This window comes from Desmodus rotundus, chromosome 12 (genome assembly GCF_022682495.2).
Source record: "Desmodus rotundus isolate HL8 chromosome 12, HLdesRot8A.1, whole genome shotgun sequence".
Taxonomy (NCBI): domain Eukaryota; kingdom Metazoa; phylum Chordata; class Mammalia; order Chiroptera; family Phyllostomidae; genus Desmodus; species Desmodus rotundus.
The window spans coordinates 17,874,400-17,900,751 of NC_071398.1; the positions used below are offsets into that span (position 1 = coordinate 17,874,400).

The 26,352-nt window shown below is 45.8% G+C and overlaps 1 protein-coding gene across 3 annotated transcripts in view; it reads left to right on the forward strand.

The window, feature by feature from the left end:
• Window positions 1-26,352, forward strand: part of ZFHX3 (zinc finger homeobox 3) — a 243,285-nt gene that overhangs the window by 198,580 nt on the left and 18,353 nt on the right. For all 3 annotated transcript variants that reach the window (XM_053915613.2, XM_024556133.4, XM_045191882.3), the window contains 2 exons: window positions 17,612-17,745; window positions 17,890-18,090. In XM_053915613.2, the coding sequence (XP_053771588.1) occupies window positions 17,612-17,745; window positions 17,890-18,090 (335 nt within the window). The remainder of the gene's footprint in view (window positions 1-17,611; window positions 17,746-17,889; window positions 18,091-26,352) is intronic.

A 26,352-nucleotide genomic window follows, 5' to 3' on the forward strand; every position in this document is an offset into this window, starting at 1 on the left:
TGTTAGGAGCTTCCATGTTTTTGAGGTCGCATTTCTTCAGCAGCTCCTCCCTGTCATTTGCCCTGGATGGGATTCTTCCTTCATTTAAGGTGCAGGCCCCTGTCCCACCTGCTTCCAAGCCCAGCAGGCGGTTTTGCCACGTGGACCTTGATCAGAGTCACCGCTGAGTCTCTTAAGGAGCCTGTGGGGAAGGGTGGGCTTTGTCCTGCACTGGGGGGCCTGGGCAGGCTCTACGTGTTCTGTATGCCTTACGCTGTCGCCAGGGTAAGCATCCACACCCTGAAATGTTCCCAAAGGGGAGGCAGGCAGTGCTGCCAGGCAGAGGCTGTCTCACCAGAAGAAATTGAAGAAGTCAGGAAAGGAAGTGCTATTTCTGGAAGAGCTTGTGTTGAGAGAAGGGGACCGGCCATCTCTCATGCTGATCAGATTTCTGTATTGAGGGAAAGAAGAAATGAGACTAAGAAGAAAAGCTTAGGTTTTTTAAAATTTTTTTGAGGAGGAGCAAAATCGTTTCTGAGAAGACTTATCAGGACAGATAAGTCTCCCAGAAACCACAATAACTAGAGGAAATGATATGACAAGCAGCAGAAATTATTGTATTTGGTCAACCTAATTCTTACTGCCTTCCATTATTAATATTGTAATACTCTGATTTTTTTTTTTTTTGAGAAAATATTTACCTTCTGGAATCTGTATTGGTTGAGCCTTTGTTACTTTTCCAGGCATGACTGTTCTTAAATCATGTTCAGTGTTGGCCTTCACTATTTAAACAAGATACAGAATCTTGGAGAGAGGCCAGAGGAGAGCAATGAAAATGACTGAAGGCTGAGAAATATTGCCTCTGAGAAGAGGCTGAAGAATTGGGGCTATTCAGCCTGGAAAAGAGAAATTCGAGAGGCAGATAACAGCTTCCAAATATTGGGAGGGATGGGCAGAGTAGGTGATGTGCCGCCGTCCATGTTTCCTGGGAAGTGGAGACAGGCGTCACCACAGCTGAGTGAATGGATGGTGTGCTGGGCGGCTTCTACTGCCCGTGCTGCTTGTTGTGCCCTTGGAACTGGGCTCCGGGGTGTCCAGGGCCCAAGCTCGAGATAACGCTGAGGGGTAGGGCCAAGCACCAGCACCCTGGGGAGACGTGCAAGGTAGGACCAGAAAGTCTGGTGTGGACAGCTGTGCTCTGAGGCCCTGAGTGAGGGGGAGGGATCGTCCTGAAGTCTTGGGTGGTTTTTCAAGGACCAAGACCCCAGTTTTTGCTCTGCTATTAAGGTGAGATCTAAATAAACTTTGCCAACAAACAGCAGTTAAACTCTCTGCCCAGAGGAAGGGAACCGGGGAAGAAGATTTCACAAACGCAGTGTAAAGGCGGAGTAACCTTTCAGACTATTGTCCTTTGTTTTCATGATTTGGGCGCCCAGTCTCTGATCCTGCCTCTGCCACCTACTAGCCGTGTGAGCTTGCTCAGGGTACCTTGCCCTCTCCATGCCTCGGTTTCCTCCGAGGAGATGGGGGTTAAAAATGGTACCTGCTTCCACGGGTTAGCTATGTGGACTATTTGAATATGGGAATCTTAGAGCAGTGCCTGGCATATAGTGAGCTCTAATTAGGAAGGTGGTGGTGTTGTTATTTTTAATAGTTAAGTAAGATTAGGAAAACTACAATAGTAGCAGTTTCTCCTCACCTTCTCCATAGGAATGTAAGAGTTGCCAGGCTGATGTGGCTTCTGGGAATTTGAGAAGCTGAGAGGGAACAATGTATAAGGATTTAGTGGGATCATTCAAATGATATTTGGTGCATATGTTTCCTGCATTCTGTCTGCTGAGGACACTAAGGAAACAACAAAAAGTAACTGCCATTGGCAAAGTTCCCACCCGGTGCCAGACCCTCTGCGGGGCGCTTTGTATGCGCTTCTCTAACCCTTACAGGGCAGGCCTTACTCAGGGAGGTTCGGGGGAGTGGCATTCAGGTGTTTGTAATTCGGGGGAATGTGCCTTCACATATGGTGCTTGTGGGCATTCTGGCCATTCCCAAGCCTCGTAGAAGACTTCACATGAGAACCATAAAAACGAACATCTTTAATAAGACTCCATTTTCTCCTTCATTCATCCAGACAACAGGCCACACTGAATCTTTATCTCCAAGAGACAGAGACGAGGCGGACAGAGAGAGAATGAATGAATACCTCAGAGGTGCACCTCGCCAGTTGCGCTGCAGTAGAGAGAGAAGGGAAAATTCTTTCCCAACTCCCACAAATGATCCTCTTTTGACCTGAAGCATAATTTTGTCTATACTGCCTGAGTGTGTACTGACAGGCTTTCTTAAGGAACCTGGTCGATTTGATCTGGGAATCGGTGTGGGTGCCAGCATCTCTTCTGAGCTTTCTTTGGGATGTTCAGTGTTTTATAAAAAATGTCTGTGTTTGTTCCATTTACTCCCTAAATTGAGCTGTTCCTATCTGATTAACTGTGACGGGGAGTGCTTCCTCCTGGCAAATAAACAAATAGTGATTTCACAATTTATGCTGTTGATTAGTGGCCGCTTATGATGCAGATTAATAATATTTCAAACGGGCCTGGATAATTGGCATTTTCTCAGCTATTGATTATGTAGTTTGGGGGTTTTGTGCAGGAATGGATATTCTTTACTAAAAATTTTTAGCTAGTTATTTCCACATTGGAATGGAACTCCTCATTTCCTTTGTGGTTTCTCTTGGTAACCCTTTTGGGGCTTCTTTTATTGAGATGGCAGGTCTTTTACCTAGAGTGGCAACGAGGCAAGCGAGACAGTGATTTGCATCGCGGCAGCCTCAGTGCCGAGGTCAGTGGCTGGGTCTCTACCCACGTGCAGGGCACTGGGCAGAGTTCCCCTGATCCCAGGTTCCGGGAGCCTGTGGGCCCCGCCTCCCGGGGATGGAACACTCCAGCAGGGATTCAGGACCGCCCACAGTCATGGAACACTATTCCCAGAGACCCGCGCTGTCCCATGCAGCTCTCTGTGCTGACAGAAATGTCCTGCAACTATGCTGTAACCGGAACACAGCAACCACCAGCCACGTGTGGCTAGTACCAATGAGAAACTGAATTTTAAATTTTTATTTAATTTATTAAGATTTAAATAGCCGCATGTGGGTAGTGGCTACAAGACCAGAGAGCACAGCTATAGATTTTCAAAGCTAACCCTGAAAGAATGCCATGCAGGCACAACTTGCCAGTTATTAGTAAGGCTACATTATGCTCTGACTCTATGCCAGGCGCCGTCCCAGTGTGTCGTGCTGCCCTTCTCAGCAGGCCAGCCTGAACGGTCACAGGCACGCAGGCGTGCTGAGCCCCACTGCCCTGGGGTTGGCCGGGTGGGGCCGAGGGCTGCTGAAGCTGGGTCAGTTGCAACTTCATCTGTTTTACCAAGTTGCCATCATTCTTCGTGTGTGCCATGATGAGAAAAAGAGTTGGGAAACAATACTTTAAATGGATTATATACAGTATTTCATTGGATTCTCATCCCCCACTCCATGAAACATGTACTGTAAGTAACCGGCCCCCTCTCCCCGCCATTTTGCAGATAGGTAAACTGAGTCCTGGGGCCAAAAGGCACCAGGCAGGTCCAAGGCAGGCAGGTCCAGGTGAGCATGCTGAGCCGCCTCCCGAGGCTGGCATCTATAGGTCTCGTCGTTGATCTGGCCGTCACCGGCCTTCCGAGCGCGGGGAGCAGCTCTCTCCTGGCGCGGTACCGTGGCAGCGGCAGCACCACAGCCACCTGTACGCTCAAGATGAACATGCCTTGTGGTTAGTGCGCGACGTGCTCATTGTGAACGCAGACTGGCGAGGTGGAAAGAGCTCTCTAGACTTGGAGTCAAGAAGCGAACAACCTTAGTCAAGAGGCTTGGCTCCCTGGAGCCTTGGGGGCCTCATCTGTAAAATGTGTACAAGGGACACCCACCGGCCAGCCTTATTAGTTCCGTGGCGGCGTGTGGCGGCACGTGCACAAGCCCTGGGTAAACACTGCAGGGTCACATCTACTCACGGCAAGCAAAACGCTCTCTTGCAGGCCAACAGAGGGTGCAGGAAGGTCCTTTGAAGCAAAACCTCTTCCCTAATGCACAGCCATTTCCACCTTCCAACTCTGTGGTTTTCTGTTTTGAGATGTGGAAATGGTCCCGTGTTCTCCTTCAGCAGTGTGGATTTGAAAGCGTGTATTCTAGATTGAAGAGCCCCTGGTGTCAGCAACTGAACAATAATTAATGCAGTGATTGTTCAATCAATCATTAATTGCTATAAATTAAGTGATATACAATTAATGTGATGCCTTTTCACCAATAATTAAGGGAAAAATTGAACTCTTGGCAAAGAATCACAGCAAGATGGTTATTTAAATCCTGAGCCACCATGGTTTCCAGCTACAGAGCATGAGGCTGGGTCTAGTTACGCTAATTTGAGACAAGATGACTAGGGGGTATTGGTGCTTTAAAAACAAATAAACAAAAAAAAACAGGGGAAATAGCCCAACTTAAACCAACACCGTGATAATGCTTCAGAAACCCACAAATGATGCCCATGTTTCTATTTTTGTAAAATTTTGAGTGAGAATTATAGTTTGAGTGCTATTTTTCTAGGAGAATGGCCTGAAGGGATTTTATTTTAATACATATATTTTTAAATCCATGATGCTCACCTTACACAGAGCAATTAGTGCGCTGGAGCGTCCCTGATTTGAATCTGTGGAAGATTGCTATTAAAGGAGGTATTAATGGCCTGGCAAGGTCTGGGCGGCTGTTAAAGTGTGTTTATGGAATATGGTGCTGGCAGGCATGATTTCAATCGGATTTGACATGTTTAACATAAATGTATAGTGCACCGCTCCTGCTGCATCTGAATAATTCCTACAGACCCGCTGCCTTTTTAATTACTGAGGTTGAAAAAGAGCAGGTCAGGCACATCCTGGTAGAAATCTATTACCAGCCCTCCCCCTCTTCTCCCTGTTGTTCGCAGCTCTGTATAAACAGGGATGCCATTGTATGAGGAACTTAGTGCCTGAAAGGTAATCTGTGACAGAGAGTGGAAAGGCTCTAAGGAAATACTTAAAAAAAAAAAAAAAATCGAATCCATAAAGACAAAAGGAGGTATGTGCTGAGAGGAAGTGGTATGTGTTAGGAAAAGCACTGGGCTACTGGTCAGAAGCCCAGGGTTCGAGGCATGACTCTGCCACTAAAATTAGCCACATGACCTTAGGTCTCTGGACCTCAGTTTCCAAATCCATAAAATAGTAGGTTGGACTAAATGGTTTCTTGCAGTTATAGAACTCCTTAACATTTAATTAGAGACAGTGAACAGTTCTGCAGCACCTTGGAGAATATTAATTTCTAAAGTCGGAAGGCTGGTAACGTTGACGGATTTCCCTGGTCTGTGGCTGGTTGAGATAGCGTGGGTCAGGAGCCTTCTCCGAGTCCAGGGAGGCCCCGGAGGTTCTTTCCGTGAAGGTCAGTACCAAGCGCACCTTTCCTGGTGGGACATCAGAGCCCTGCGTGCTCTCACCTGGTCCTGTTCCCGAGACCCGACACTCTGTTGTCAGAGCTCAGTGTGTGGTGAGGACTGCAAAGGAGAAGTGCTTAGAGACTCCTGTGGGTGCCTTTGCGTGGCTACCCGTATCCAGCCCTGCTGCTGGCTGGAAACCAGGCCATTCACCTCGACCACGCCTCTGCAGACGACATTCTGGCCTAATTCTGTGTCCTTCCAGCACTTGGTTCCATGTTTCCTCCTCACCCAAAAGTGAATTCGCCTTTGCGGAAGGGGGTGTGTGAGGGAATGCTGGGCGCCTGGCTTGCACAGCCCCTTTGTGGTTCACATTCTTGCCAACGGAAACTGGTTTTGGTTTCACATTTTTGCACACAGATGGGAATTGTGTGGCTATGTCAGCTTTTCCAGAGTCCACTTGTTTCCCTCCCCCACTCAGCCCCCACCAATCTTTTTTTTTTTTTTCCAAGGGCACTTTCAGTATAACTTGGCTGCTTGAAGTCACTGCAGGCAGAATTCTGTCTCACAGTTGAAAACAAACCATTTGAACTATTTTTATGTTGGGAAGCAAAAATAGATATAGGGTGTGGTGCATATCTGGACTCGCCTGAATTCCAGTAATTCAGAGGTCTTGGCTTTGAGGATTTATGTGGTAAGTCATACGAGAGATAAGGGACCACAGGAACTGAGCAAATATTTTCTGTGCAGATACCTAAGGCAGATACAGGATACCCGAAAAAGTGAGGAAGGGGCATCACGTGTAGTTTCGTAGCGACAGTAGCTACAGTGCCATGAGAATTATCATCACGGCGTAGACAGAAGGCTGTGAACACGTGGAGTAAGGAGCACAGCATTTTTCATCACTATGGAAAATACCTTATAGATTTGCATATTATTCTTGCAAAGGTGCCATATTAATCCTCACTTTGTTTCCGTTTTAGCTTTTGTGCCGATGGGGGAAGCACCTCTATTATTAGAATCAGTCATGGTTTTTTAAAAACACCAGGATGCCTTTCTCATGGGAGAGCAGAGCACTTTCGTTAGGCGCTCACATGCTTCCTGGGTCTGGCCTTATCTTCAGTTTGAAGGCGAGAGGACTAAGACTCAGAGATGGGAATTCCCAGATGTCGGATCTGTGATCAAACCCCAGTTTACCTTCTGCGTCAGTGATTCAGTCCCCAGATTATAGACTGAAGAACACATTGCATAGTAGTTTTCTCTTATCGTAAGGTTGGAGGGGAAAACGTGAAAATCCTGTTTCTCTAGTTGTCAAACAGAGTTGTCAGCTCTTCATGGTCAGGGATATGTGGCACTCCTTTTTTTTTTTTTTTTTTTTTGGAAAAGTAAGACTTTATTTTGCTTTGTTTTGTTAGAGTGGTTTTAGGTTTACAGAGACATTAAGGGGGAGATAGAGATTTCCCGCCACCCTCCGCCCCCACACATGCGTAGTGTTCCCCATGCTCGTCTCCACTCAACAGAATGTACATTTTTTACCAATGGTGAACCTACACTGATGCATCATAACCCCCTAAAGTTTACGTTCAGGTTCACTCGGGATGTTGTACATTCTGTGGGTTTGGACAAATGGCTGATGACAGGCATCCATCTTTATAGTACCCTACAGAGTATTTTCACTGCCCTAAAAATCTTCTGTGCTTTGCCCCACCCTGCATTCATTCATTTTTGTGATCTCCAGCACCCAGAAAGTGCTTAATGCTGTTTGAATGTTTCATTAACAGTCACTTAGTAAAACAGCATAACCATAAACACTTTCAAGTCCAACTCATTCTACTTTCTACTTTTTAGACCTAAAACCCATAGGTTAGTAGGATCACTCCATGTTGATACAGAGGAAAGGCAAACCTAGGGTGTCTGTGCTTGTCTTTAAAACCAGAACTCTCCCCTCACCCTGCGGTTATGTGGCCACATGTGGATCCATAATATTTCCCAGAAAGAGTTCTAAAAATGGAACCATAGCAACAAATGTTTCGGCTGTCACCATGCGCTCGGCTCGGTGGTAGGCTTCATCTGCCTGATCTCTCTTGCTAGCCTCACAGAAACCCAGTGAGTAGATACTGTTTTCCCATTGACAGGTGAGGAAAGGGAGAGCTCAGTGTAGTCAAGTAGAATGCTTGAGGACACACAGCTGGAATCCGAATCAGATTGTGGCCACATTGCAAACCTCTGTGCTCTGTGGCTTGGCCAGGGGCACTGATGCCTTTGTGTAGAGAGAACTTGGCCATAGGAGAACCACGTGTGAAAACATCAGTTCTTGAGGAGCCCCTAAAGGTGCACTAGCGCACGGCCACCCCCTCACACAGATCGTTTGTCCTAGGCCTTTGGAGCGCTCAGAGCAAACTGCGCATGGACTCAGTGGAGACTTAGAGAAGCATCGATGCAAATGTGGCTAAGTGTGGGGTTTCCCGCTCTCCGTACTGCTCACAATTCCAAGAGGAGATACTTACTGTCTCGGTAGCATTAAACCTGCGGGAGAGTGGAGAGGCACTCCCATTTTCCAGCCTCACAGAGATCTGAGAGATGTCTTTCCTCCCCAGGCACAGTCCCACACTCCGGACTAGAAAAGAGAGGTCCTGGGTGGACCATGGGGAAGGCTCATTTGTCAAGGGCACTGCAAAGTTAAGTTCAGAGCTCTGTGTGTCTTGTCAGCATGCTGGACCCAGATTTTATGTCTGTTTTCACAAGTTCAGTTTCCCTCTTAAAATTTAGTAAGTTTCTTAGAAAGATAGGTCTAGAATGGAGAAAAAACTAGAAGAGTACAGTTACATTCCAATCTCTGGGAACCTGCCCTGTGTTAAGGCTCAGAGATCCTCACTAACCTATTTAATGTTTGATTCGACAGGGACGGGACGAGCTGCTGTTGATTAACTTCGGCCTGGTCCCAGAATGACCTGCCTTGCCCCTTGTTTTGACCTAAATCTGGCACTTCTGGACTTTTTCTTCTGTCAGTTCAGGTGTCTCCAAGGTCCTTCCCATTCTGGTGTTCTCCAAGTCCACAATTGTCACAATCTTGTAATTAAACTAGAGGGCAGAGAGAGGATGCAGGCCCTGATGCACCCCCTGCCGGGCCGCGCATGCTCACAGCACACTGTGAGCATAGCCACAGGCGGCACCTTCGGCACCTTGGCACAACTCAGCAGGCTCTGCCAGGGGAAGAGCAGATGCGCAGGGGGAACTGGCAAGAGGCCCAAGGCAGGCAGGCTGACTCAATACCTCAAAGTGAGAAGACGGGCCTTGGCCCCTTTTGGTACCCAGCTCCTGGCACAAGCTGGGCTCATGGTGGCAGCCCAATGTCTAGAAGTTATTCAAGAGACCATCAGCCAATGCTGGTCTCAATGAGGTGGTGGCTGGTGGCTCTGTTTTGATTGGTGGCTCATTCAGAAACCTGACACAGAGGGAGCAAGGTATCTTGAAATTGAATTGTGGGATGGCCTTTTGGGAGCTCAAATCAGTGTAGTTAAGCAGCCTTATGCATATTTCAACAGGGAATTAGTGCAACAGATTGATGCCTCTGATGTAAGGCTTAGCACTCTTCTCCCCAAAGATGCAGAGCAGGCAGCTGGAGCCACCAGTCAGCATGGCCCCGCCACTCCACCTTGAGGCTGCTGCCTGGAGAGCGGAGGCCCCAAGCGTGGCATGATCTCCCACTCCCAGGCGGCTGCCGAGTGCCCGCAGGGGCTAGTGTGCATCTCTGCATCCTTCCCAGGGCTAAAGCAGAGGCTGGTATGGCCTGCAGGTGCCAAGACCTGGGAAGATAGCACTGAAAAGGTACTTCCTCCTTCTGCAAAGTGGAAAGAGCTTATAGGTATTTGCCCTCTTTTCACAGAGGTCCCCTTGGACACATGGAGAAAGCAAGAGTTCCGTAAGTGAGGCAGCCTGTCATTATTCTGGATCCCAGAGCTAAGAGAACAGGTGGAGGTTATTCCTTCTGGATTTCTTTGAACTGTGTCTGTGTTTGTTTTAGATTGGGCAGGTTCCCTAAGGGACATTTGGCCTGAGAGAGAAACAGCTACCTTTGAGACCAGGTCGGGCTTTTGTCCCTGAGTGGAGGTGGTAAGAATATCGTGTTGGCAAGAATCATTTGAAAGTGGACAGGCAGATCTGCCCACACCTGCCAGGCCTCCTTATTTAACTCTAGTCCAACCACTTAAGTGATTTGGTTCCTACCTATTACAGAAAGCTTTGGCTCCGACAGAGGTTCTCAGAGTGTGGTCCCTGGACCACTGACACCACCTAGGCACTCACTAGAAATGTAGATTCTCCTAATCAGACCTGTTCTAGGGAGTGGCCTATGATCTGTGTTTTAACAAGCACCTCAGGGGATTTCTCAGCACACTTGAGTTTGAGAATCTTAGGGCTGGGATCTCTGTGACATACAGGAGGTCTGGAGACCTATTTTTCCTTTAACTAGAGTCCTCAAGCCCCCGTTGGGTGCCAGAGGTTGAGCCTTACTAAAAGACAGGAAGAATGCCTAGGAGCACAAGGCCTGAGCCTTGGCAGTTGTAGTCCCGGAGAGCAGGGTCGGGAGTGGGAGAGAGGTCGGTCAGAGAAGTAGAGTCACAATGAAAAATGATCGAAGACCTAGAAATCTGTATCCAAACACTGCTTAAAAAGTTAACACCTGGCTGAAGGGGATACAGGACCTCTATATACTATTTTTACAACTTCCTTTGACTCTACAAATATTTCCAAATGAAAAGCAGAAAAACAATAACAACACCACCTCAGAGCTTCTGAATTTTCAAAGTGCTGGCCTGTGCAGTCACCTTTGACTTGGGGGAGAAGAACAGGGAGGCGCTGCCCTGAGGGCCAGTTACCGCAGTCTGCAGTAGAACTCGGTTTTCTTTTAAATCAAAACAGGAAGACATGTCTGAAAAGCTGGCGAGAACCATATGTCTTGCTCTACCTAGCTAGGCATGTTCTTCTGCTTTTTGAGTAGGTGGTTGTACTTTAAAATGCTTTCTAGAGATACACGGGCACAGTGTAGCTTGCAGGTACTGAGAATGGAGACCTCTCCTTCACAGAAGGTTCGTCACCTCACTGGGCTGCCCTGTGAGACAGATTGCACACCGTGCTGGGAGCAGGGAAGCCCCAGCTTCTTTTTGTCCAGGGCGTGAAGACCACCTGCCAGGCGGACAGTGCATGCCTTCCTCTGCTTCCCATGAGTTCCCAGATTCCTCTTTGAAATGTCTTTAAGTGCCTGATTGGAGGCAGAACGACATCCTGCATGTTTAAAGACCAAATTGGCAGCAAAGCTGGCCTCTGTGTTGGGGGAGGAAGAGAACTGAGCCAGCACTGTGGCCGCTTATCAAGTGCAGTAGCTCCACGGAAGATGCGGGAGGAAATCCCAGCCTCGCTTCTGGGGAGGGCACTGCAGCAAATGCCAAGAGCAGCTCCACTTTCAATGACAGTACGAAGATCACAAAGTCCAGCCGCACAGATGACCCTCTGAGAACAAGGCATCTCTGCTATCTGGAAGGAATCTGAGGCTCCTGAGAAGCTGAGGGAGACGGGCTGTGGAAGGAGCCCACTGCACGTTTCATTTCATTATTATTATGAGTTGAAGGACCATTTTCAGACCCAGTGAAGCTTCTCTGTCTAGTGTGCTAGGGCAGTCATCCCAACTCAGATATCGAGTATGGAGTTGTATGAATTTTTTCCTCCTTAGCCAATGAAGATAGATCAAAGATTGCTGTAAATTTCTGGGGCAGGTGGCAAGCTGGTTTACGGACACAAGGCGATGAGAACCTCTGGCTTACGGAAAGTAGCATGAATTAATAATCATTTAATTGGCTCCTCCATTATGTTGCTGGTTTGGGAGATGGAAGTTTAGATGGAGGGGCTGTCAGTGGTGCTTTAGCTGAGAGTCTGATGGTTGAAAAGTGGGGGGCGGCAATTGCCCTTGGCCTCTCCACAAGGATTACATGTCAGGCAGCATCCCAGGCCCTCAGTGGGGTCACCTCAGGGCTCCCAAAAGGAAGAGGGTCAGCACTTCAGTGAATACCTGCCCCAAGTGCCACTCCACCATGAAGAGAGGAAATGCAGAAGAAATTTCTTAGCAACTTGGACAGCTCAGCACGTGCCCAGGATCTCCCCCCGGGAGGTCTCTGCCCAAAGGGAGGCTGGTGCAGGAGGCCCACCGTGCCCACAGTGTACCATTCGTGTGCCGAGTCGTGAGAGTACCTGCTCGTGAAACCGAAGCTAATTCTACCAGTGTTCTGCGGTGTTCTTTCCTGGAGGGCAAGTCGATGTCTTGGCTAATGATTAGACAAAGCTAAAAACTGGGCACCTAAAGCTTCCACTTCTACCTTGTTTCCATTTTCAGGTTTCTTTCTCATGAGGTAGCAGCTCCATGTATATTACCTGCCTTCAGAGGTGTACAGACTCCGTCAACAGATGCGAAATGAAGCATGTGGTGGCGTTAAGTCCCCTGGCCGTCCTCAGTATTATGAGTACAACTCGGGAGTTTTCTCTTGCCAAAATTTCAGTGACGCGGATGTTCACTTTTTTAGTGAAGATCCGAATTGGATGAGAATTCATTCTAGGAAGAGTGGTTTTATCAGGTGAAGTTACAGAGCTGTGATTCTACCATACTTGGCCACTTTGTAAGACCCCTAAATTCTATTCTTACTTATTCTTTAAAGTAGGCTCGTTTTAATCTATGTGCTTAGAGCACAATGAAACCATTTCTTGAAAACTGCAAACAGAATTTGCATGAATTCAGATTGGCTCTCTTCCCTTCCCTACTCCCTCTAATTAATATGTTAGGAGGGGTAAACTTTTAAATAAATATTTTTAGAGGTTAAATACTCTCCAAACAAATATGTTAAACACAAAGGATATCTGGAATTTGATATTTCCGTATAGAAATGATTTTTTCACCCCTAAGGAAGCCATGTATTGATTACTGTATTTCCCTTTGAAATGAAATTCTCTGACCCAGAATGTGGAGGAACCCAAGAGAATCAGGTGGAGAGCCATGAAGCAGGTCTGCCTCTCAGTGTTGTCTTTGTCAGCGGGAGAGGCGAACCCATCACAGTTTCAGGGGAAACAGCAGCTCTCAGCCCGGAAAGCCAACCTGGAGTTTTCTGTACTCCGTGGCAAGGGTGGGCCAGTCCCTTTAGTGCCCATCGGCGAGTTGGATAAGGCAACCCTAACTCCTAACAAGCTAAGCAAGTACTTTTTCACTCCTTGTAAAGTGTGAGTGGCAAGGAATCCACAGCTCATATCCTGCCGGGTTTCGGTAGGGGTCTGGCCCAGCATTCCATCGTCACAAGTATCCCACTGCCTGGCTGTATGGAGTATGTAATCTGTAGTACATGCACTCACGTGATTCCTTGCCACATCTTTATCCCCTCTGAAGTGCCAGGAGCCCAGCATGTTGTCTGTGGAAGACTCATTGGGATTTAACACATTTTCGAATGACATAGCTGCCAAAATGAGAAAAATTGCTTCCACCAGCAAAGTAAAAAATACCACCTGATGTTTTACACAGTATGGATCCAAATACCAGTTTTTGCACAGACAGTTGAATTTAAATGCTAAACTATTTAATTCAGGGGTGTCCAACCCATGGGCCGCATGTGACCCAGGATGGCTATGAGTGCGGCCCAACATAAGGTCATAAATTTGCTTAAAACATGATGAGATTGTTTTGTGATTACGTGTCACGATGTATTTGATGTGTGGCTCAAGATGATTCTTCTTCCAGGTGATCCAGAGACGCCAAAAGGTTGGACACCCCTGAAATTTTAATCACAATGTTAAAAAAAATAGTCCTGGCTAGTGTGGCTCAGTGGGTCGGGCATCGTCCTCAGATGTAAAGGTCGCCCGTCTGATTCCTGGCCTGGGCACATGCCTGGGCTGTGGGCCAGGTCCCGGAGGGGGGTGTGCGAGAGGCAGCGATCGATGTTGATGTTTCTCTCGCTCATCAGTGTTTCTCACCCTTTCGTTCTCCCTCCCTTCCCCTCTCTCTTTTAAAAAATAACTAAATAAACAAAATCTTTTTAAAAAATAGAACTACATGACAAACTTAGAAAATGGGAAAGTAGTCCATGGTGCCGTCACCCGCATACATCTTCTAGTCTTACGTTTTTTATACAACTGCATCCCGGTGTAATGCGTATTTTATCCTTTCTTTCTGATTCACATTCTCAGAGACTTTTCCATATGGCTTCATAGCTTCCATTTTTAATGAAGTTTTAATGTCTTCTACTGCCCAGTGCAGTGGCTATGGCGTTATTTACTTAACCGGGTAAGAGATCTACACTGTTTCCCGTTCATTTCGCCATTATTGGGAAAACCGGCACAGGTTGTCATCCTTCAAGTCATTTCCATTTTTGTTGCCAGTAGAAACCCAAATTTCCGGGCACTGTTTAAACTAGGGCTTGCCTCTGGAGGGCATCTACTTCCATTTCGCTAACGTGATGTCATGGTGCCTTACAGTGACCAGTAATTGATTTTTTAAATAATGTTCTCGAGACTGTGACATCTCTCCTCACATTTAAGTCAAAGTTTAGTAAAGTCTTCAAAGCAGAAAACCACAGTGCTTTCTCTCACTCGGTATCCGAACCACCTGTTTTACTCATGGCTACAATGTATGCTGGTGACAGAACTGAAGTAGAACTTGATTATGAGACTCTGGCCCTTTTGAAGTTGTTCAGAGAGAAAAAGCTTGAGAATACCTCAGATTGCCTGGCCTCGAGTCAGCCCTCACCCAGCAGGCCGATGGAGAACTTGCACAACTGTGTGTCTATAGAGACTGTGTGAAGACTTGGTACCATGCCTGGATGGGGACTGACACTTTAATGTCTGAAGTCCAGCTAGGAGGGGGCCTGTCAGCCTGGGCGAGTCGTAGGAGCAGCCCCCACATCACCCAGGAACATGGATGGTGTTAACAGAATCTGTTTTAAGAGTGACATGGCTTTATCTTGGAGAAGGAGCTGGTGAGCTGCAGGTGGCTGATGTCCACGTCTAGACAGCTGTGATCCAATACAAATGCCGGTTGTCTGGGGTGGAAAGGAGATGAGCCCCGGAAGTTTTTACATCACCAGATGCAGCAGATGTAGTATTTCACACTACAGCAGGGCTGTTGTGTTACTAGGGAGAAGAGTGAGTGAGCGATTTTATTTTTTAAAATACTTTACAAGGACTCCTTAGCTCAAGCTCACAAAGGAAGCTTTAGAATTCCAGAGCAGTTTGAGAGTTTGAAAAAAAGGAATAAAAGTTCCCCTCTCCGTGCCGGGGGAAAGAATAGTGGATTCTCAAACCAGAATTCTCACCTCTGCAACCTCATCCCAATTCATCTTGCGTTCAGCACTGAAGGAAGAGGATGGACTCTTTGGTCCTATGAGGAAGCTAAGGCCTCACTGGGTTACACTGTGTTTGCTTTTCAGCTCCGAGGGAGTGAGATGAGTGGGGTGGTGTCGGCCTCGGTGCCCATTCATTCACACTGCCGAGCAGCTGCACAACTGACAATCATTCTAAAGGGGGGCAGCAGGCAGATCGAGGCATGTACAAGGTAGTGTCATGGTCCTGTAAAACCAAGTGTTGTTTTGGGTCAGGCAGACTCACAAAAAGATGGGGATGGGTGTTTGGAACAGAATCTGTATCTTGGTTTGCCTCTGTTGGAAACAGGAGCAGATGGTGGCTCTTTCCTAACCACATCCCTGGCCCCAACCCAGTGCCTCCAGGTCACAGGTGGAAATAGGGAAGGTGAACAGATGACTATAACAAATAAGCATCTAAAGTACCATCTAAAGAATTCCTCCACCCACCCCATCTTTAAGATGCATTTAAAGAATAAATATATAGAAGATAACCAGTAAGAAAAATGAAAAATGATGGACAATAGGCAACCTTTTGGGGGCAGGGGAGCTTAAATCCCTGGAATGTTAATTAAAGAGTCCTGTTGTGGGAGTGTTGAGGCAGGGGCCCAGTACACTGTGAGGTCTAAACCCTGGAACACCGGGCTCCGCAGGATCAGGTCTGTGGGGGCCAGGAGTTGGGAAGTGGGCCGCGGGGGAACCGGTCTAGAATGTTACAGCACCTAGTTAATCGGCAGCCGGTCCATCACATTAAATACCCAGCCGTCATGTATTACCTTTCAAGTGAAAATGAATAACTCCCATTAAGAGCAAAATGGGTTTGAAGTCGATTCGAGACAGATTAAAGTACTGTTATGAATGTGTGTGTTGGGAGGAGGAGAGGTCTGTGTGTAATATGCTTGTCCTTGTACTTTTTAAATAATAGATGTCCTACAAACTTATGTAGACCAGGTTACCAAGATACTGGGGTTAAAGGTCACAAGATGTGCATTCACGGAAGAGCATCAACTTCCTGGAATATTTCCTGCGTTTAGCAATTTTTTTTCAAAATTATTTTGTGGCCTTATGATTTTAATGAATAAAATTGATTTTCTAAAATTGTTTATTAAAGCACACATCTGTAATGACAGCATCTTGGTATCCACATCAGAAAAAATTTCAAAACTGAGCAGAAAGTGGAAACACGTGTCAGGTACCTGGACTGGGTGAGAAAGAAGGCGGTAAAAATTAGGCTTTCTAAACCAGTGACCTCAGTCGTGAGTCCAGTTATTTTCCAATGAGGGCACACATTTTCTCACTACCATTCTTCGGGATTTTTTTTTTTCTTGTCGCTTTTTGCAGAATTCTAAAAAATGGAGTTCCGCATCCAAAGCCAGTAAGAGAGCCAGCCCTCCGGCGCAGGCCAGGTTTCAGAGTAACCAAATCCAGCCGTGGTGGGACTGGCGTTAACACCGGAGGAGCCCTGCTTTCTCCTAGTGAAAGCCTGAGCCCGGCTGTTTTCTCATCAGTCTTCCAGGTCCCTTCTTGTGCTTCAGAGAACTCCTTCCACCAACACTTCATCCCCACTGTTTGCTACCAAAGTCTCATGTGACTCTCCTCATTAATTACTGTTGTGGGGGTTTTTTTTTTTTGGTGGAGTGGGGTGTGCAGGACATGATTTAGGCAAGCAGATGGGAAATGTTCCACCTCTTACCACTCACTTTGAATAAAATTTTGTGTCTGAAGCATGGGTTACATCAACAGTTTTCAACTGGTGTGGTACAAGACTTTTTAAAACATGCAATACCTGACTATTTAGTCAGGGCCACTGACCTCTTTTCCCTTAGGTTGTCAAATTAAAAAATGACAAACAGTGAACACAACAATAGCCATCCAATGTGAATGAGTCAAAATTATACCTATTTTTTTTGTCGGATCACCAAAAACTACAATGTATCTCTTGGTGTGCCACAGAATTTTAGTAATTAGTTTCTGTGTGCCATGAGATGAAAAAGGTTGAAAATTGCTGAGCTAGATTGTAAGTTAGATTCACACCCTGCCTTGTTCTGCTCTTCATTTACTTCTTCCCCAAAGCAAGTTGCTGAACTCAAACTTGATTTTTCTCCCCACAGACAGGATGGGGCAAAAGTAGGTTTACAGTTGTGCATATGTGAAATAAATACTATTTATTAATTGTTGTATTATTGTCCACACGGACAACAGAAAACTTACTTTCGCCGCACCCTGTATTTGCGTGCAGACATCTGTGTGAACTGCTCCAGGTCACGTTTATCAGTGTCTTCGGTGCTGTGCGGTGGCTCTGCAGGCTGGGGCAGTAAGGTTGGGAGCACGCAGCCTGTTACCTCTGTGAAAGCAGATTGTGTCTGGTACTCAGGTTGACAAGCGGCTCTGGCGAAGCAGTTGGTGAGACCCTCCCAGCTGCCCTGTGCCTACAAGACAGCAGGTTGCGTCTTGATGGGAAGAGGTCAGAAAAGACTGAATGAACTGAGCTTGATCCAACTCAGCCTTGTTGTCCATTTCTTTACCTCTTTTTCTTAGCATTCAGATGTTAAAGTAGTGACAGAAAATTCTTGGGGGGAGAAACAAACACTTGCATCTTTTCCAATGTGCTGGATAAGTCAGTCTGGATGTTCATCCTGCTTGAATTTTGATGTTTCAAGAAAATTCTGTGCTATAAATGAATGTTGATTTTCACCCAACACAAAGCCTTTGGGAGCTGGCCTGGTCTGGCTGCTGTATTGCATCTTCTGCTTTTTCTTCCAGCATCGTCCAGCCAAGCAGAAAAGGAGCTGACAGATTCTCCTGCAACCTCCAAGCGCATCTCCTTCCCAGGTAGCTCGGAGTCTCCTCTCTCTTCGAAGCGACCAAAAACATCAGAGGAGACTAAAACAGAGCAGGTGAGTCGAGAAGGGGCTCTGCTGGTGGGGGGAGTGTTTCAGACACAGGTGGGGAATGGACTCTTGGGTTGGTGGGCTTGGGGCTGGCACAGCTGTCAGTGGGAACTGAAGATTAAGCCAGAAGGATGGGTGTGTTCCCCACAGATGTACCAGTGTCCCTACTGCAAGTACAGCAATGCCGACGTCAACCGGCTCCGGGTGCATGCCATGACACAGCACTCAGTGCAGCCCATGCTTCGCTGCCCCCTGTGCCAGGACATGCTCAACAACAAGATCCACCTCCAGCTGCACCTCACCCACCTCCACAGCGTGGCACCCGACTGCGTGGAGAAGCTCATTATGACGGTAAGGCACAGGAGCAGGACCCTGTGGCTCTTCTTTCCCCAAGGGACAAAGGCGATGCAATAGCAGGGACAACGTAATGTCTTGTTGGATGAGAAAGCCAGCGTAGAGCTGGAAATGTCAGAAATGGTCCTAGTTCTCTGACCTTTGTTCTACTGTGCCTGCTTTAAACTTGGCATGGCCATGGCCCAAGGGCTGAGTGTGTGTGTGTTTCTCAACCTTCTTTATTAGCATCTTCTCTCTGAGGGCTACAGAGGCCTAGAGAGCTAATCATTTATATGAAGAAATTGTTATAGATTCTCCAAATCTTTATTGAGTAGGTCATGCTCTGTATTGCTTTTATATTCATTTTGTCTCATTGCATCCTCACAAAAGACTCTGACACATTTACATTAATAGCTGAGGAAACTGAGGCTCAGAGAAGTTAACTGACTTGATGTTACCTGTAAGTGGCCGACTTGAGAGCTGAAACCACATTTTCTGACGGTAGGAGTGCAGCCCTGTAACATGGGCATTTCTGCAGGGGGCATTGTTATTCTCCAAGCAAAATGGTCATTTGGACAGCACGTGTTGATTCGTCAATGAGGGCTTTTTTTTTTTTTAATTTTTTATTGTTATTCAATTACAGTTGTGTGCCTTTTCTCCCCATCCCATCAATGAGGGCTTTGCAGTTTGAACGTGGCGCTGCCACCTCTGCAGGTTGTGAGATTATGGCTGTAAGTGGCCTCTGTAAACATGGCCCCAAAAGTTAGTGTAAAGGTTTAAATCTAATTGTGATGTGAAAACTTTTCAAGATTCTCCAAGTGACAGTATGTCCTACTTTTTGTCTGTGCTGGGACTGCTGTGAAAGCCCTTTTCTGATCACTAGAGGAAACCCACCAAGAAGAATTAGTCTTACCTCTCACTTACCTCAACAGCAGAGTAACAAGAAGTTAATTTGGTTGCCTTTTTGTGTAAAGATTCCCAGAGACATAGTCTCTTCAGAATTCCACAATGTAACACGCAAGTCACAGACATGTAACCTCTAGGCATTTCCCATTCCATTTGGTTTTACGAAATTAATGAACGATGTTGTAAGCGATGTTAGTCGTGAGGACTGCGTCGTCGGTGATGCATCAAAAGAATGTTAGCGGCCAATGGGAAACTCAAAGATGACCTAGCATGAGTTTCATCTCAGAGATCTTTCAAGTGTAAATTCACCTTCCATGGGTATTTTCAAATAGACCAAACAGATGGTGAACATTGTTGAAAGTTCCTCTAAGTGGAAACCACCTCCTGTGGATGGGTGGGCTCTGTAGATGTAACAGGTTTCCTTGGTATTCTTACCAGTCTTGGAAATAGCTCAATGAGGGGGATTTCTTCAGGCCTCATTACACTTCCCACTGATGGCCTGCAACCATGGGAGCCCAAAGGAACAGAAAGGTAAGTGGGGAGGGAAGCATTTTCAATACATAATTACATTTTCCTTCTACTCGGGTGGTTATTTTTTGTTTCATATAAATCTGGTCTAGCATTTGTGGGCCTATAGTGATCTGTATGATAGCAAATTCTTTTATAATTTATTTTCTGTTTCCTAGAGATATAAATTTCAAATGTCCATTTTTTGTCATATTTTCGTAACAGCAATAGTATGGTGGTCATTATGAACCTTCTTAATTTACCAACAGTCTTCAGAGGCAGGGTGTTACTGCTGTTTGCTTGGATTTACCAATCCCTAAAATATTTCTGAGTGTTACCCACTAACTAGCACCTTCTCGACCAGTGCTTGTCAGGCTTTCTGGAGACTGATGGAAATGATTCAGTAGCCTTACTGGGTCATTCTATGCACACTGAAGTTTGACAACCACTCTTAAGACCTCCATCAAGTATTCTGCATACACGAAATTGTCTGCACAATGCCAGGAAGCATAAGGGTACCCTAAAATTCACCCATGGAACCAAGCTAATAACCAGGAAGCATAAGGGTACCCTAAAATTCACCCATGGAACCAAGCTAATAACCAGGAAGCATAAGGGTACCCTAAAATTCACCCATGGAACCAAGCTAATAAACCCTGTTCTAGGAGAATCTCTGACAATGTAATTATATAAGAGAAACATGGTCCCTAAAGGGGCTGTACTTGGAACCTTGTACCGAAATCCCTGTGCACTTCATCTTCCCACAGCAGACAATGGAAATGTTTTCTAGACATTTCTGAAGAGTGTGGAAATTGTAGGAAATGTGATTATAGAAGTCGATTTGCTAGGACCAAGAGGAAGTTAATGGATTCAGAAATAAAGTTGAAAGTTGTGGGAAATGTAATCCTATGAGGGTTTTTACTGTGTGCCGAGAGGTGTAAGGATGGTTTGGTACTCTCTCTGTGCACAAGAAGATGGAGTTACTGCAGGGCTGTCAGTACTGAATTGGTTTTCCAAGTTATGAGGCTGGTTTGCATTGGACTATATGAAGCATTTCCACCTTGATCCTTCAGTTCAGTAGGAAAAGATGAGCAAGCAGGGCTAGAGGCGAATCTGTGGCCGTACCTCACGGTCAGCCTAGAAACCTGCTTGAGCACTGGATCTTTGCCTCTGCCCCGATGAATCAAAACAAATGCCACTGTTCTTCCTCTGGAAACTTTGGTGTTAAAGTGGAATTTGCATTTGTTACAACTAAATGATTATAATGAACTTGTGGTTAAAATTCTGCCCCTGGAGGGTATTTTACTGTAATTGTATTAGAAAATTGGCCATGGGGAACGATACTATTGGTTAAGCGTTCTGACTATATATCTGTTTGTTCCTGGCAAAATGGAAAAGGAAACTCTGAAAACAGCATGGTGAGAAATGCCCCTTAAATCAGAGCTCCATTTTCTAAACCGTCTCATTAAGGAATGAACAATGCGTGGTCATTCATCCTCCAAGAAAGTTATATCTGCTTTGTCCCTGAGTGGCTGAGTATCAGTAAGAGGAGTGAATCTTCCTTACCAAACGGTTTGACTGAGTTAGCTGCCTTTGGCTGAGGAGTAGGAAGAGCTGGCAAAATCCACTAAATAGACAGTTCCTGGCAGACATCGGGTGTGTCCAGGGTATCTAAAGCTATAAATTCTGGTAAATATTTTTTGCTGTCTGGGTCCAAGGTCTCAGGATATGGTTTGAATTGGGTTTCAGTCCCTCTAAAAGTAAATTCCACCCTGATAAATGGAAATAGATTACTTTCCACACAATGTCTTTCCGTTCAGTTGTAAATGGAGAGTGTTTTGAGGAGGCTTCATTTAATAATACCTTATCAGACAGCTTTCAGGAACCTGCAGTGTCTAATATGTCTGTTGCTATGGTAACAGCTGCTTGCTTATGCTGTGCATCTCATATCTGTGTCTTCCACGGGCCCCCTTCTTTTTTACTGATGAAGGGGCTTGAAAAATATTCTCCACTGGGAACAATTGAAGCTCTGGCCCTCCACTATGGAAACTGCACCCACAGCACTTCATTCTGCTTGGCCTATTGGAAACCAAGCTCCAAAGGGTATCTTTACACACGTCATATGAAAGAAAGAAATCTGTAAAGCTTAAAGGCGATGAGACAAGTGCCCCTCCAGACCTGACTGAGCAGCCCGCCCCCAGTGTCAGTTCCACAGAACTCTCACCTATTTACAGAGTGAGCTTAGAGATTGCAAAACCATGGTGGAGACATAGGAGCTGCTGCTCTCTGCCCTCATTTCCCCACTCATTTGGGGAAGGAGGGTTGAGGACATGGGAGACACGTTTCTAGCCCTAAATGAGAATGGAAAAGACCACCTACCATGCATTTCAATACTCTTAAATTATTCTAATTGATCACTATCACTCTAAGTGACAGACCACACAACTGGGATCCTGGAGCATTAATATAGGGAAATTGTCTTTGTTCCGTGATCACTTAACAAAATATAACCTCACAGTGGAGATGGGGACTGACTCCTGAACAGTCCAAGAACACCTTTTTCTCTAGCCCTTCGTCTTCTCTCCCTCTGGTAGTTCTTAATTATTCTGTTTTCTTGTACGTACATGGATTTCTCTTCTCTGCTCCTGGCCCTTCACTTCACTGCCTGGAGTTGTCTCTTTCTCTCTTGTGGGAGCAGTAGTTTTTCTCCTGTGATCTTTTTTGCAGTCAGTGTTGATGTTTCTCTGGGCTTGATGTGTGCCTGAGCCTCTATGAGTCTCTGGGGCAGGCTGGTTGCCTGCCCCTCCCATCCCCCACACGTACCCACACACTGGGGCTATTGGGTGGCCACTGGCCCTGGGGCTGACACACCTGCCTGGGTCCCAGCTCTCTCACTTTGTCTCCATCTCAGAGGAAGGTAATGAAAATAATCGGGCTTCATTAATTCCAAGTCCTGTGAGATGATAGCCATTTGGAGCCTGTTTGCCAATTAGGTGGTCTAAATTAGAAGTGACCTTGGTGTACTGCCATTGCTTGCCTTTCTGAGTCTAATGAAGCTCTTCTCTCCAATTCATTCTCCTTCTCAGCTCTCTTTTCTCTCTCTCTCTCTCTGTCTGTTAACTGTTCGTGTGTTTCCTGTTTTCCTGTTCACCTCCTTTTTCAGTCTTCCTCATTCTTTGTTTTTAAAATCTGGTTTAAGGCTATGTTTGCTTCTGGCCCACATGAAAGCTAACGTGGCCTGGCATGTTTCTTGTTTTTTAAAGGGAACGACAACCACATAGAAGACATTTTAGAAAAGAAACAAGAGAGAAACTAGGCCCTCTAGATACCGTGGCCCAGTGTCCAGCCTGGCACATTTGGAAGGTACTGAAGGAAGGGGGAAAACCCTCTGAAGCTCTGCTGCCAAGAGGTGCCCTGGTTTGCTGGCTGCATTAGTGCAGAGACCACCTAGCAGGCCCCAGAGGCCATCTAGGTGTGGGAGAGGAAGTGAGCACCTGGCCTCTCACTGGAGCAATGGGCTTTATATAAACCACTGGCTAGAATGCTCAGCTCCGGAAGTAGGTGGGTTTTAACTTCAAGCTCAGATTTTTCTAACAGAACCAGCACTTCATTCATAGAGACTGGCCAGGTCTGTACCAGGAAGGCCTGGGTCCAAGACCTGCCCCCTCACCTCTGTCTGAAGTTCTTCATTCTATTGATTGGACAGAAAAGTGAAGAATTTGAGGCTTCTTTGGGAATCTAGGTTTGGGCAAGTCTATACTTGGAAAAGCGAACCTTTCAGAAAGAAGCCCCACTTAGGTGAGCAATGCCAAGGTTGTAGGGATGAGAGTCTCAGAGAAACCAGGTTCAGTACTTTTTCTAAGAGAATATCTTTGCTGTCCAGCATGTGGGACTTGTTGGTTGCACTGATCTAACCTCAGACAATGGCTTTGAGAGGTGAATTTGCATGAACAGCTCTTTAAGAACTAAGCAAAGTATATACCCCGTGGCTGCTCAGGGTGTTGTATTTCACTGCTCTGCATCCATGACCTGGAGAAAGCAAGGGGAGTGGAGAGCTCCTTATAATTATAGCTTGTTCTGCCAAGGAAGAAGAAACCTTGGTGGCCTCTACCAACTGTCATAGTGGGGACTGGACGTATATCTAAACCTCTGGGTTTTATAAGGTGTGTTCTTGGGGTTTAGGGTCCACCGACCTCATAGAAATTTGAAAGGCATTAAATCAAAATTATAAATATAATGGTGAACTGAATAGAAAATAGAAACTTGGCACTTATGAACCCACGTCACCTCTCCTAGTATTCAACAGCAATTAACTTGAGTCTCTGGATTTCCCTCTAGGGAGCCTATGATTTCCTGAAATTATCTACAATAGTCTGTGTGTGAAAGTATTTTTCTAGGAGTCTACAACTTTGATCAAATTTTCTAAAGATTGTGTGATCTCTGAAAGGTTCATTGTTCTGGACTGTGAGCTTCTTGGGCACAGGGACCTGTGCAGTGTTTAGTGAATGATGGTCAAATGAGTGGATGAGGAGAGAGTCACATGAGGCCCGTCCTTTTCAACAACTAAGTTGTTCTGGCATTGCTTAAGCTTGAAGACTTCTAGTGTCAGTATGGAACACTTCTGTTTCCATCGATATATATGAGAATTGCTTAAATTTGAAGAATTTCAGCATCAGAACAGATCTCCACATTTCTCTTGAGACCTGTTTACTGGTCAAGAAGATTAGAGTCGCTGTCTGTTTTCAAACGTTCAGTACCCCAGCTCAGTTGATGGTTCCATCCTACATTCCCATCAACTTTGCACACTCTGGAAGGAATGAAGTTGACTCTCAAGGGTGGGAGGAACACATGTGGCACCTGGGCTTCCAGACCTGTAAGTCCTGCCCCGTATGTGTTTGAGTAATTACTTTTATCTACCCCCATCTTTAGGGATATTAGCATTATTTCAGATCACCTGTCCTAATAGGTTAATAAGATCGCTATACAACTGCCCTTTGTATGGCCAAGGCCAGTCTTGAGAAATCCAAATTCTGAGGAATTAATGGGTCAAATTAATTGGATTTTCTTAACAGAAAAACTTTATTTTACTTTTGGTTAAAAATCTGTTTTAATAGTCTCGGGTCCCTTCTATACATTAATGGGTAGAATATCAGGGCATAATTGAACATATTCAATGTTTATCAATATACAGATTTGAAAAATCAATGTATATGAATGGTGGAGTCAGTGTAAAAAGTGTAGGTGTTTGGACTTATGTGTACTGTTATCTGGCCAAACCTGAAACTTTTTGTTTGGCTTTGAGTCTGGGTGGAGTAGGAGAGCAGGCAGAGGGAGATGTGTGCCTGCGTGTGTTGTCTGTCCCGATGGCGGGATTCAGTTAGTTGAGGGCCTCTGAGGTTTGGACACATTTGGGATGGCTTTGGTTACACTGTAGCCAGGTTCTGTCCTCTCAGAAACCCACATGCCCCAGTGGTCCCAGTGCAAGGAAAGGTCTTTACACAACTGTGCTCAGCAGTTAAATGATCGCCTTTCTGACTGACTTCCAGCTCTCCATCAGAGTCGGTGGCTGGGACAGTCTGAACTTTACAGACAATTGGAAGAAAAGGGGGTGTGCCAAGGTAGGTGAGTGTTAAAGAGACTCTGCATTTGGCCAACTCTCCTTTTCTTCAGTGAACAGAACTTAGTGAGCTGTTGGCAGGACTAAACTTAAGGCTTTACGAAAAAGCATGCAAACTCTGAGGAAAGCTTTGGGAGCTGGTAGGAGAGGGAAGAATGGACACGGGCACAGGAGGGCATGAGTGTCCGAGAGCTGACGTGGGGCCCTCCATAGCCTGTGCAGCAAGGCAGCTTCCATTCTCAACCTCTCTGTTCAGACACATGTGCAGAGAGACCCTACCAGCATTTCTAGAGCCTTAGGATTCCCTTTAGGGATATTCCTTTTTGCCTTCTGAGAATTTCTTGCTCACTAAAACTGTATATACCAAGGCTTTGTTTCCTTCTCAGGGAGGGGCTGGGTATACTATAGATGAGAAGATACAGGTAGATAAAAGTAATTACTTAAACACATATGGGGCAAGACTTACAGGTTTGGAGGCCCAGATTAAGATGCAGAGGAGCATGTGAAGTTGATGATTATATTTCGGGGAGAGTTAATTGATGGAAGGTGAAGGCAGACAAAGAACCGCTGCTTACTGCCTTCTTGAATCCCAATCAGGAATTATGATTAAAGTCGCGGGGAGACAACAGAGGGCTGATGAATTGGTGTCTTTTTTTTTCTTTTTTGCCGTCATTCACACTTGATTGACTTCAACCTTTCAAGTGCAAAAGTCTCTCTTTTCCATTATTATTCATAGCCATCTGAGTTTTTCTAATTAAAGTGTATGAAAACAATTACTGATCCGTCGTACTGAGTCTGTTAGAGGGGATGTCTGCCTTACTGTAATGTGTATAAAAAGCCCACAGTTTTCTATAATGATGTGCAGCTGAGGTGTTAGATAATTTTATTCTTTTTTACTCTGTAGGGCTTTTTTTTAATTTCTCATGATTCATTTTTTATAATTCCAAAAGATCTCAGGAAAGAACTGATCCTGCAGCTACACTGAGAAAGGAGGTGGGAGGGAGTCTTTTTTTTTTTTTCCTTTCCCTTTCTCCTCCTCTTGCCCCCAACCTTGTGTTCCCCTCAGCTGAGGACTATAAATTAATCCGTGACCTTTCACTTCTTGGACTCCCGCTGGACTCCCCAACCACACTGGTCAGAAATGCTTTCCATTAAAACGAAAATGGATGGAATGAGTTTGGCAATCTCCTCTCCATTCCTAACGATTCATCAACAGCTAGCCTTAACCAGCTGCCGATGAGCTTTGTGTG